This window comes from Empidonax traillii, unplaced genomic scaffold, assembly GCF_003031625.1.
Source record: "Empidonax traillii isolate 1590-97213 ecotype Southwest subspecies unplaced genomic scaffold, ASM303162v1 scaffold20:size5563877, whole genome shotgun sequence".
NCBI lineage: Eukaryota > Metazoa > Chordata > Aves > Passeriformes > Tyrannidae > Empidonax > Empidonax traillii.
Genome location: NW_020955213.1, coordinates 3746727 through 3758858, shown reverse-complemented (window position 1 = coordinate 3758858; position 12132 = coordinate 3746727). Strand labels below are relative to the sequence as shown.

The following is a 12132-nucleotide window of genomic DNA, read 5'->3' as shown; positions in this document are numbered from 1 at the left end:
ACTAGAGAGCACTGGGGCACAGCGTGGGCACTGTGCCTCAGCACATCCTACAGGACAGTCAACAATAGCAGAGGAACAAAGCAGCTCGTCAGCAAGTGACAGAAATTAACATCTCCAGGCTACATCCATTGCGTAAACCAGCTTTCTTGGGATTGCTAAAATTAAGGAACAATCCCAGAAAGCAGTGTCTCACATGTCGAGGAACAATTGAAACAAGCCTTGAGTAAGTCCTTCTCCCTGGTCCCTGCTCAGCCCTGTTCACCCCAAAGAAACAAGCACATCTGTGTAAATGACTGTGTTTCTTCTAAGGAAGAAAACAAGGATATAGAGAGGACATGGAAGTGGTGAAAGACAGACAGCAGTACCTGGAAAATGTAAACTGTTACAGCCCTTACACAAGGAAGTATTATAGAAGGGCAGGAGGCACAGCACCATTACAGCATGAAAACATTAACCTACTCAGTGCATTCAGACTGAGGTAACTGGTTTATATTAAATAGATAAACCTGATCTTGAAATTCAGATGCACAATGTTCAGCGACTTTTAAGGCAGAGGTGTTAGGAAATAAAAAGAAGCAAAATGTACACAATATTCAAAAAACTTCAGTTTGGAGAAGCACTGACAGGTTTCAGCATAGTTACCTCATCTCTGTAGTAAGTGTTACTTCATTTATTGGAAAGATGTGAAATAAGACAAACCAGCACGCATACCATTAAAACTTTACAAAGAGGAAAATAATTTTATTCCAGTGTTAAGTCATAAAGCGGTGTGATAAGAATCAGACTTTCAACAATTGCTAATCTTTGTGCAAACACATCCAAATTTACGTGTCTCCTATTCAGCCACTGACATTCGACTGAAGGCAGGAGCAGGTGTGACACCACTACACTTAATTACTGTACAGAAGCGAATAGAGGGGTCAGAGACCAAGGGCTGTAAGAGAGGTTACACTGATAAAGGACTCACCTACCCAACAATAAATACATTTCTCTATTCTGCAACTCAGACTGCTTCAGTAGCAACTCTTCTCAACCTACAGTGGGAAGCCTGGCAAACCAAACAAGCACAAAGATGGTTCCTGCATGAATATTTTGATATATCTTTCCATTAGCTATCTGCCAGCAACAGAATACTGCTGATTAAGTTACACAGTTCATCAATAACTAACAAACACATGTGGGAAAAAAATAGCTTCTCTGGAACCAGCAATACAGACACCCATTCTTAGGAGTTAATTACAGTCTTAAGATGCACAGAGACTTCAGGAGCAGAAATGCAGCTCAATAAAAAACCTTCTTGAATGGCCTGTGCTCTAAGAGAACAAGGCTGTATTATACACATGGTTGGGTTTTTCCCCACGCTGTCCCACGAGGTAGGTATACATCCCACCCATTTCACAGGAAAAGAAGAGGCACCACAGTTCAGCAACTTGTTACAGTCGTATTATACATAGGTCACGTTCCAAATTCCCGTGTCATTCCCTAACCCCACCTACCCAGAATTGTTCATAGAGTTGCACAGATTAAAGATTCCGTGTCAACAGAATCTTGAGCCATCAGCTACAAAATTTGGCAAGAATTCCCATCACCTCTACCCTCGGATTCCCACATAATGAGTACACCTTAAGGGAAGAGACATGGAAGTGAAAATGTTTATAATTGTGAAAAATTTGTATGGAGCTCCTTAAAATGGGATTTGGGTTGAGGTTGCCAAAGTGAAAGCCAAGGGATCTGTGGCACAGGCCTTTGTGTACCTTCACTCCCCAGCGCCGAGGTCAAACGCAGTCGGAGCGTTCTGACACCGCTCCCGTGTCCTCACTGGCCACACATGTCTGTCTGAGCTCACAGATCCTGGAGTCTCCTCTCTAGGAGTGGAATCCCACTGAACCCTGGGTTCATTCCTGTGGTGCAGCAGCTGGCATGTGTCCTCTGGACAAGAACAGCATGGGGGGAAGGCACACAGAGCACCCCCACACCACCATGCAAGGATCACCTTTCCTGAACTAGAGCACAGGGCTGTAAGAGCCACGTCCACACCTCTGCACAGCTGCTTAAATTCAGGATAAAATGCACAACACAACAAGCTCATCAAAGTTTACAGAACTTAAATATTTATTTTTAAACCATTTAAAACCCCCCAAAACATTGAAATAAGCTTCATCTATAAACAGATTTACAAGACTAACAACTATAGAAGCTAGAGGAGCACTACAATTTGTTTCTGTGATGCAGTTATTTTGTAAAGCTTCAGATCAACTGTATTTACAACTTTTTCTGCTTTTACATTTATAAAAATATTTATTTAATCCATAACATTATTGTTTTCAAAAACTATTTCCAGACTTTTTTCTCAGATATAAATTCTAATTGAATTTCAGTTATATAGCAGATGAAAGTTTTAAACAGAAACATTTCTTTTAAAATTAAAACAAGGAGTTAAAAGTAATTTTTTTACAGTGTAGGCACCATTGAAAATAATTGTCCTTGGCATATCTAACCACCATCTCTCACGAGTGTCCTTTATATAAAAAATGATGTAATGGCAACATTTGACTGAAAATGCAGTATTTACTTGCACACCATTACTTTTTCAATATTTGGCAGATATATTTCAGATTCTTTAAAATGACTTTTGTGCAAAAACAAAATGTGCAGGTCTGAACCATAAAATAAACACACCCAGCCTTTATCAAAAATAAATTTACACCAACAGTTCCACAGCTAAGTACTGAAAAACAATCCCAGTTCAAAACTTCAGCATAATATACATACTGGGTTAAAAAAGGGAAAAAAAAAACAACAAAAAAACCAACAGAAGAGATTACCCATCTAGCAGTACCATAAATATATAACTGAAAGCAACTTTATAGTCTTATCTACTTTTTATGAAAAAAAAAATCACTCCGTACTGCACAGTACTACCTTTTTGTGAAAGAATATCTATAACTCAGTTATTTGCATATTAACTGGTAAATACATATTTAAAATACACTTTCAGAAAATTATAAACAAATTATGCTGATGTACTGTGTTTAATGTATTTAAGAACAAAAAATGTGTATAAATATCTTACAGGAGAAACAACACCACCACACAGAACGCTGGTGTTACACTGATACCTGCGTGTGAGGTATGTAACATGCGACGCTCGGCTTCTCTGGCTCCCTTCCACCCAGGCATGTGTACTCAGAGGAAAAAAATTAAATTAAGTTAAACTGGACTTCAGGTTTTGTCCATTATTGCCAAAAGCCCCACCCCCTCAACTGTATTGCTCTAAATTTTCCTACCATGATGATATAAGACTGAATTACTACTTCAAAACCTGTTCTAAAAGGTAATACACATACTGTACATCAGGATAGACCTGTTGCTACATATCACCTGCAAACTATTGACATATTGCTCTCAAATATATTTAATCATAGAGCTGCCTAAAATACTGTACCAATTCAGAATTAAAATAGATACTGTTGCAGGTTTGTTTTTCAGGGCACGATTACTATATGCTGGTTGAAGCAGGTGCTACAGCAATACCCTTGCCACTACATTACATGTTTTGAATACGCTTGTGAAAAAGCTATTTTCTCTGAAGCTTGTTAGTGATTTACAAAAGTTTAACTCATGAATATAAAAGACCTGTACAACCCCATGTACAGGAACAAAACAGCATCAAAACATACTGTACTTGCACATTCTATTAACTAAAGTAATGGTTATCTCTAAAAGCAAAATTGCACCTCAACATTTATCAGATTAAACAGGTGAAACTACAATATTAAAAGTTGTTCTTTACAAAATAATTTCCTGAAAATATAAAACCATGTGCACTGCCACAAAATAGTTGAGTAGGTTCTTTCAAATCCTCAATCACCATCAATATGTTGCAAAGATCCAAAAGGCACAAGGAGCTCATGAGCTAAGCACTGCCAAGCTTGAAGTAGTTTTGGTGGGTTTCACTGGGTCCATACGAAACAGCAGTCAATTGTGTGAAGTTTCTTAGGATGAGTCATTAACAGAAAATCTACAGATAAAAAATGCAAGTAAATTTTTTTTAATTATATTGTTTCAGCTAGGCAAACAGCATATAATTATTTCTGCATCACTAAACTAGTACACGTCTTCATCTCACCAGTTCAGAGACAAAAAAACACCAGAAGTGACATTGTCAAGAAAATATTCCTAAAAAAGGTAAGACAAAGATTCTCTGTCTCCTTACTGGCTGTAAATATGCTTACAACAAAACTGCAGCCTAAATTAAAGGAAGCAAGACACAACAAGTACAGTAAACCTCCATCACTAGAAGACCAGACATAGTAATTGTTACTATTAGCTTTAGTCTCAAAAGGAAGTGTTACCTATAACTACCAAAGATAAAAGTTCAAAGCACTGGACATAGCAGACCTTTCCCTTATCACTAAACTACTTACTTCTGAAATTTCTCCATAAGCTTCTTCACCATCTTATCTGTGATCCCTGGACATGTTGCTTCTGCCATATTGATGCTTTTCTCAAGTTCCTCAATTGCTTTCTTTCTGTTAGCATTATTTGTGTCCTGCTGCTTGAGCTGAGGAGCAAAACAAAACAGATAAAACTTATTAAAGTTATCAGACATTTGGCTAATGCTTTCAAAGAAGATTTTTAAGCCAAAACTTACCTCAGCGAACACAGGGGTGATTATCATAGTTAAACAACTCAGAGTTTTAACAAGATCCTGATCCTAGAAGTTAACAAATAAGGATTACATTAGCATGTTAAACAACATACACACTGCCTTTAACACATCACATGTGATTTTGGAAGTTCAGTAAATTTTAAAAAGTGCTGAAAATATGTTACAAAACCAACAAAGGCACAGTACATCAACAGACCATATGGGATGTTGAAATAGATACCTGATGACCTATCTCAGTGTCATATAGGGTCAGGAAAACAGTTCAGCCTTTCCTCCCTAATATTGTAAGTCTTTAAAATTCCTACCTCTATGAACAGGTAACAATCAAGTAAATCTGCAGTATGTTCTGCATTTGGGGCTGACACGGGCATAGGAAATAGTGCCAACAGGCATTGTCTCTTGAACGACAAAAAAATAATCAGTTCCTATGAAAAGTGAATATACTAAGTTTTATCACCATCTTCCTTAAACTGGCTTCAGAACCAGCAGGTAGAAAGAAGCCTTCAGACCGCACATACCGTCCCATTCTGCAGCTTCTTTGCATCTGGCTTCTTCCGAACTGTAGTAAAGCTCCACTCAGGGTGAGAGTTGTTCTCTTTGTTACTGGACTCCCTGAAGAAAAAGGACACGATGTGCATAACACTAGTCACAACATAACACAGGTAACCCAAATACATAACAAATCTATACAGATTAGTTCCGTGTTCCTTAAAATAAGAAGCAAAACATGGATTGAAACATTAATTGAACTTTAAAAGAAGCTGGATAAATTGAAATGTGATCAAAGCAAAGAGAAGATGTTATCTACCCACAAAGCTTACCTTCTCCCATGGCATCCCATTTAAAACAGTTATCTGATATCCAGAAAAGCAAGAGACTTACAGAAAGCATGTTGTTCCACTGGCATTGTGCAAACTTCTTCATGCACCTCAACCTTGCTCTGTAATATCCCTAATTGTGATTCACTGGTTTTGGTACAACCACTAGCCCCAGACTAGGAAATACATAGCACTTAAACAGAACTGTGAGTTCAGAGAGAGAAGGTTTAAAGAGATAATGAGCACATGGTTTGACTTATGCATTAGTCTTTAGGCTCATACAGAGGGTTTCTTGAAAGAAGCCGATGAAAAACAAATGGAACAAAGACAGGTGTACAGAAATTGAGTTAGTTACACAGAGAAACTGCAGTAAACTTACTTTAGTAACATTATCAAAATAAATAAAACAAAACAAAAGAGACTAAACTGAAAAGAAACTTACGAATCTGAACCATCGGAATCACTTTCATCACTACTATGTCCCTCTGCTTTCCACCTCTTAAACCTATCAATCAGTTCTGTCAGATAGGAAGTCTTCTTGGCATTTTTCATAATGAACTTGTGCTTCAGAAGTTCTTTTGCAGTGGGGCGCTGTAAGAAACACTTTAAATATTTAATGTTATGCTAACATTTCACAATTTTAAATGTTAATAGGGGAGATTTAGTAAGACAACGGACTTCTGGAGCTAACTTGTTTAGCATCAGGAAATTAGTGGAACAGGAAGTCAAGAAAAGCCAGTAATCCACATTTGCAAGCACTCTAAAAATACGGTCAAGTCACCCAGAGACTACACAGTTTATCCCTCTACATTAAAAGGTCACACCCAGGAAAATGACTAATCAAAATTCTCCAATGCAACTTTTCCTTGTAAGCTGAATTCAGAGAGCAAAAGCTGTGCTGGAGAAAAGGATCTAAGATGATTCTCTCCTCTGTTAAAGCTTCTCTTCTGACACTATCCTAGGTTTCAGTGTGCTTTAGGAATCTGTCTCTGCCACCGTAATTTCTTTCAGCGTTCTCCCTCCTCCTTTGAGTATTTTAAACAAAAGAGACTAGGATGGAGACAGAGCTATTAAAAAGCACCACCAGCATTTACAGTGGAAAGCGTAGTCTCTAAAATTATTTCAATCAACAACGATGCACAACACCAGGAAAATACTTTGTAAGTAAGAGAGAGTAGAAAACAAATCCAGAACAGCTGTTTACACACACACACACAAACACAGAGAGACAGATCTACTCACAAATGTTGGGTCCTTATTCAGACATGCATCAATGAATTCTTTAAAAGGTTTGCTGAATTCTCCTAATAAAGTCGGAGGATTGTTTTTCGGAATGAGAAACAGAACTCTCATTGGATGCATATCAGAGTTGGGAGGCTCCCCCTTGGCCAGTTCAATTGCTGTGATTCCCAATGACCAAATGTCAGCCTGAAAAAAGGGAAAAAGACATTTAGTACAAAATTAAGAGCTATTATGACAAAGTATATAATAACTGACATCTTCACATGTAATGCAAACATACCTTTCTAATACTTTGGGAATACTTGATTCCCAAAGACCTGGCTAACTTGATCAGTCTTTAATGACAAACATCTACATCATCACTCTTGCTGCAGTCACTGCTCTAACACTGTCTGCAAGTTAAATGAGCACCTAAATTCACACGCATTTGGAAAAAGCTTCTGACACATTGATCTTCCTTTGATTTTTTTCTATATGTTAACTACAAACCGAAACCAATTTCCAATGTCTAATTCAGAGTTTGTTTAGGTAGCAAAGCTGCATGGTGACATCACTTTTTAAACCAATGCACTGAGGTATCCAACCTTGTTTGACAGCTCACTCTAATGGAACAAGGCAGAAACCTGAAGCAAATCCAGCAGGTGATCACTTAATTTCTTCCCTAACAGACTGCTTGATGAATTTAGCTGGAAAATTATTGACTAGTTAGACTTGAAACACCAAGTTTACAGTGTAAATTTCTGAACAACGTGCTATTTATTTTAGCTAAAAGTAAGCCTTATAAACAAATTCTGTATTTGTATCAAATAGCTGTACTTATTATCAAATAATTAAACTAGCTCATCATTTATTACTGAAATAACATAACCACAATGAAAAACTGTGATTGGAGCAAAATGTTTTTACAAGAGATGGGGCTTGTAAATGTCAGGCACTACAAAAAATGAATTTCTGTTTTATTTTCCACTATTTTGGAGTAGGGACAGAAGAAAGGTTAAAATTCAGCCCAGATACCAAAATCATCAGTATTAGTCTAGAAATTGAAGTGTATCCTGTCCAAACCCTTCATCTCTCTTACCAAAGGCTTTCCCACCAGACTTTTGGCATGGAAAGAAAAGGGGGAGGACATTGCTCTTGCAACATACTGAAGAGACGTGGAAGGCAAAAGATCAGGTTGCTGGGAAAATGCAAATGAAGGGGTGGTAAAGCTGATCTATACACAGGGCAAGCAGAAGAGGAATTACTCCCAGTTTGACTGGCCAAACACACTTCTAAAGCAGGGTAGAGTGCTTTTCCAAAACGCCCTAGGGAGCACAACAATACAGTTGCACCACTGAAACCCTTAACAGGAGAACTACAACTTTCTTATCAGAAGAACCCTTGTGGCAAGTACACAAATTCCCTCAAGTCTGAATTATCCTGGGAAAGTCTCCTGGAGTGTGAATATTTTCAGGACAGCTCAGACAGTCAACAGTCTCTTCTTTATGTGCACATCACAAGTACAGTTTTATGTTTACTGTTTGTAGGAAAAAAAACAAAACAGCATGAAAATGTTACTTTGCACATCCCAGGATTATTAGATTTCTTGCTCCTATTTAAGGTTGTATCTATGGAATGGGCAGTTCAATGTCAGCACTAAAACATGCTGCCATTTCCCTAACCGTGCACTCAAGATCATCTTGTAGGTTTACACAAAGGAGAAGAGGGGACTGTCCCCTCCTTATTGTCATTTCTAACATCAGTTCCTAATCCTCAGAAACACATATGAGTAGCTCTGCTTTTCTACTGCTAGTTCACATAGGGAAACGCTCCTTTGCAATTAGTCATCCATCAGCAGCTCCCAAGACAAAAGAAATGCACAAGGTACCATAATGGTACCACACCTATCAAGTCACTTTTTACCCTTCTCAGATCAGTGACCTGTGCTAAAATTTTCCGCACTACATGGGTCCTCAGAAATACCATTTAAGAAATTTTATCCGGAGCTGTGCATAAAAATCTGAGAAGAGAGTACAATTTTAGTCACCATCCTGGCTTTAAATAAACTACCAAGTTTTGGTGGTATTCTACTTTGTGAGTACTTTATTACCGTTTGAATTAAATGAGAAACACTGAATTGAAACCAAAGCAACCACTCCCCAATGCTGAAAGGATAGTGGGAGTTGCTCTGAACGGCACATGACAGCATCAGTTTACTTGGTGACTTTGCATATGGCCTGCAGGGGTGGACAATGACATGTAATTACTGTATAAAAACAATTTAATCCTACTATTAAATTCAGTGTTTGAAACCCTGTAATTTGAAATCTACTTTTTTTCTCCACACCGATAGATCTAAAAGCAAAAACATTAAAGTAGATGCTGTTGGATTACCAGATACAAAGAAAAGGTGTTCCACTCTCATACTTACTTTTGAATCATAAGCTGACTGCTGAATAACTTCAGGGGCCATCCAAAACGGGGTTCCAACAAAGGTGTTCCTCTTAATCTGTGTGTCTGTCAGCTGCCCAGCAACCCCAAAATCAGCAAGCTTAACATCGCCTTGTTCTGATAACAAGACATTGGCAGCTGCCAAGGGGAAATAATATCTAAATTAGAATACTGTTCTTATGTTTTTAAAGGCTTTAAAAAAGTAACATTTGAAATATTACACACCTTTTATATCCCTGTGAATTTTCTTCTCTGAGTGTAGATAGTCGAGACCTTTCAAGATCTCCTTTAGCATGGTAGCAATCTGGAACTCATCAAAAGGGCCAGCACGCAGCTTTAAAGAAAAGACACATTAAAATAATTGTAGTATTTTATCTAATTTTTGCCTTGTTATTGGTTAAATTAAATCTTGATCCTGAAAGATTTTTTTAAAAATAGAGAACTAACAGAATTCATGAAATATGCAATTACTTATGTCAACATTCTGGTAGAATGGAATGACCACTTGAATGATCATCTTCAAAATATGCTGTTGACAGATAATACATTGAAAATGCTGTTCCTCCTCTAATATACACTGCCTGTGCTCCCCTCAGAATGCAAAGCACACGAAAAGCAAGAACTAACTTTCCACAGTTACATTTCCCTACAGTGAACATACCAGTCTGAATTTTGCAATTTAGATTAAGTAAATTAAGTAACCCAGTTTATTTCAAAACAGATTAATCCATTGACTGTGGCTTTTAAATTTAATGATGCAGTTTTTACTTGTTCCAGCATTTTTAATTCCATGCTTGCTTTTGCATCAAGACCATAATGTGCTACTATAAAGCTCCTAGTACTGAGTAAGTCTAAACTTTGCACATTAGAAAACTATGTGAGTAAAACAGAAGCAATTACGGTGGGTGATTCTGCTACTAAAAAAAATACCAACAACACAGCAATGAAACAGTGAACACCATGAAATTATGGTAAGGCAAAGTGAGGCAAAACAAATTTTATTCTTCTAAAGCTTCAGTGATTTAAACTGTCACTAGTAAAAGCTATTCCACTCTTTCTGACACTCCACAGAAAATTATCAATTACTCTGAACTGTTAAGAGTATCTCACAGCCCCTTTCTCAAAAAGACCAGGTTCCAGAGCTACAAACTACCACATGCTACACATAATTACTATGCTTTTGCATTCCTGTAGCTGAGCTGATGTGATATAATTCCATAAAGAAGTTTAAATAGATTTGTGAAGTCAAGCACATACTTCAAAACTCTCACAGACAGGACCCCTGTTAACAAACACATAATTATCACCATCCTGTAATAGTGAAGACATGATATTTTCCCTTCAGAATCACACAAAGAAAGACTGAGCTATATTATCTTACAGGAAAGGGTGGGTCTGCAGCGTTAAAGCTGAGGCAGAGCTGTACTGAAACTACAGGGAAACCACAGCCACACACAGCGGACTGTGCTCGTGCGCTCTCCAAGCTACACCCTCCATGAATGCCACACTATCTGAAGTAAAAGGCACCTTCATGCTTAACCAAAAATACCTGAAAATGGAAAACCCAACACCTTTTACCCAGTTAAAATTAACTGTATCCACAGACACAAGTTTCATTCATTCCTGAGACCCAAACCTAAAGGAAAGAGTTTTTACATAAATGCAATGAATTCTGCTGGGAGGAGGTGAGAAAGGACAGACAGAGGATCCCAAAACCACAAACCCACCGCATACAGCAAGAAGAGTACTTCTCATACTAGAAAAACATTGCCTTACATTTGACTGAGAACAAATAGGTGCTTCCTAAAGCTTAGAGACAAGGAGTAAAATTAAAAAATTAACATGAATTCAATGTAACAGAACTACTTCTGGAGCAGTGATATAATATCAGCTGCCTCCAGGTACTTGATTTTTATTAAGTGCTATAAGAGCACAATGAAATAGAAGTTCACTGGTACTTATAATGCATAATCATGTACTCACAAGATCCAGAGCTGACCCTCCACCCAAGTACTCCATTATTATCCATAGCTTTGTGCCCTGTAAAGGAAGGCATGAAATGTTAGAAGTCCAAGGCTGCCTTAAAAAAAATTATATATATTTCAATAAACTACCAGCACGAAGGCAAATGCAGAGTCCCATTAAGCACCAAGTTACATGTAATTACTTCTTGTAGAATGATCACAGAGCTCCTGTGAAGTCTAAAATATTAATCTGTAAGTTTGACTTCTGTATTTAAAAAAACAACAAAAAACCCCATCAGCACTAATCTGCTAACTAGTATCTAAAAATCATTTCACATAAAGGGATGGAACTCAGAGGAAAAAGTGCTTAGGTGGTGGTTTAAGCTTAACCATGGTGTTTTAATGCAAGGTTGTGGTTCTTAAAAAAGACTGTCTTTGCATTAGAATTATCAATTCCAGTCATTTGTCATAGAGAAACATTACGATTTTAATAGAAAATTTTATTTTAACACCACCACGCGTCTCATTTGAAGAAAATACTCAAAACTTAAGATTACTTTTGAGCAAGAGCGTAAGTGTGAACCTGTTTCAAGGCAACAGAAATTTAAAGCCTAATGGAAGCAGCTGCAAGGTGCCTTCAGTTTCTCTGTGGAGATGTCTCAACTACTAGAACTGGCAAATTCTTCTAACGCTGATTTCCAGATGCTGCCTTTGCCCTTGGCGTGTTGCTGAGAAAGATGGCTGGTTCATATGAACAAAACTGGAATGATTTGGTGGCAGATCTACAGACTGTGTGTTCCAAAACTGGGATCTTCTGCTACTTGCCAGAGTCCCCTCACCTTTCAGACAGAACTCAAATATGAATCTATGGGCTACTGCTCCCGGAAATTCTGTGAATAAATACATTTATTTAAAATAAAATCTAGTTATTAAAAACACTCAACTGAACCAGAGCTGATGAAGTACCATGCACACTGTGTAAGTCTCCAGCAAATATTTACTAGTG

The 12132-nt window shown here is 37.6% G+C and overlaps 1 protein-coding gene across 2 annotated transcripts in view; it reads right to left on the bottom strand.

Annotated features, from left to right (window-relative positions):
* Positions 1-2088: 2088 nt before the first annotated feature.
* Positions 2089-12132, bottom strand: part of STK26 (serine/threonine kinase 26) — a 30278-nt gene continuing 20234 nt past the window's right edge. The window contains exons 4-12 of one of the 2 annotated variants that reach the window (XM_027899260.1): positions 11146-11202; positions 9388-9496; positions 9143-9300; positions 6733-6918; positions 5933-6081; positions 5191-5284; positions 4655-4717; positions 4428-4564; positions 2089-4021 (exon numbers count right to left, since the gene is read on the bottom strand). In XM_027899260.1, the coding sequence (XP_027755061.1) occupies positions 3997-4021; positions 4428-4564; positions 4655-4717; positions 5191-5284; positions 5933-6081; positions 6733-6918; positions 9143-9300; positions 9388-9496; positions 11146-11202 (978 nt within the window). In that variant the 3' untranslated portion in view covers positions 2089-3996. Of the gene's footprint in view, positions 4022-4423; positions 4565-4654; positions 4718-5190; positions 5285-5932; positions 6082-6732; positions 6919-9142; positions 9301-9387; positions 9497-11145; positions 11203-12132 lie in introns of those variants that run through there. The other variant, XM_027899269.1, reaches the window with a different exon arrangement.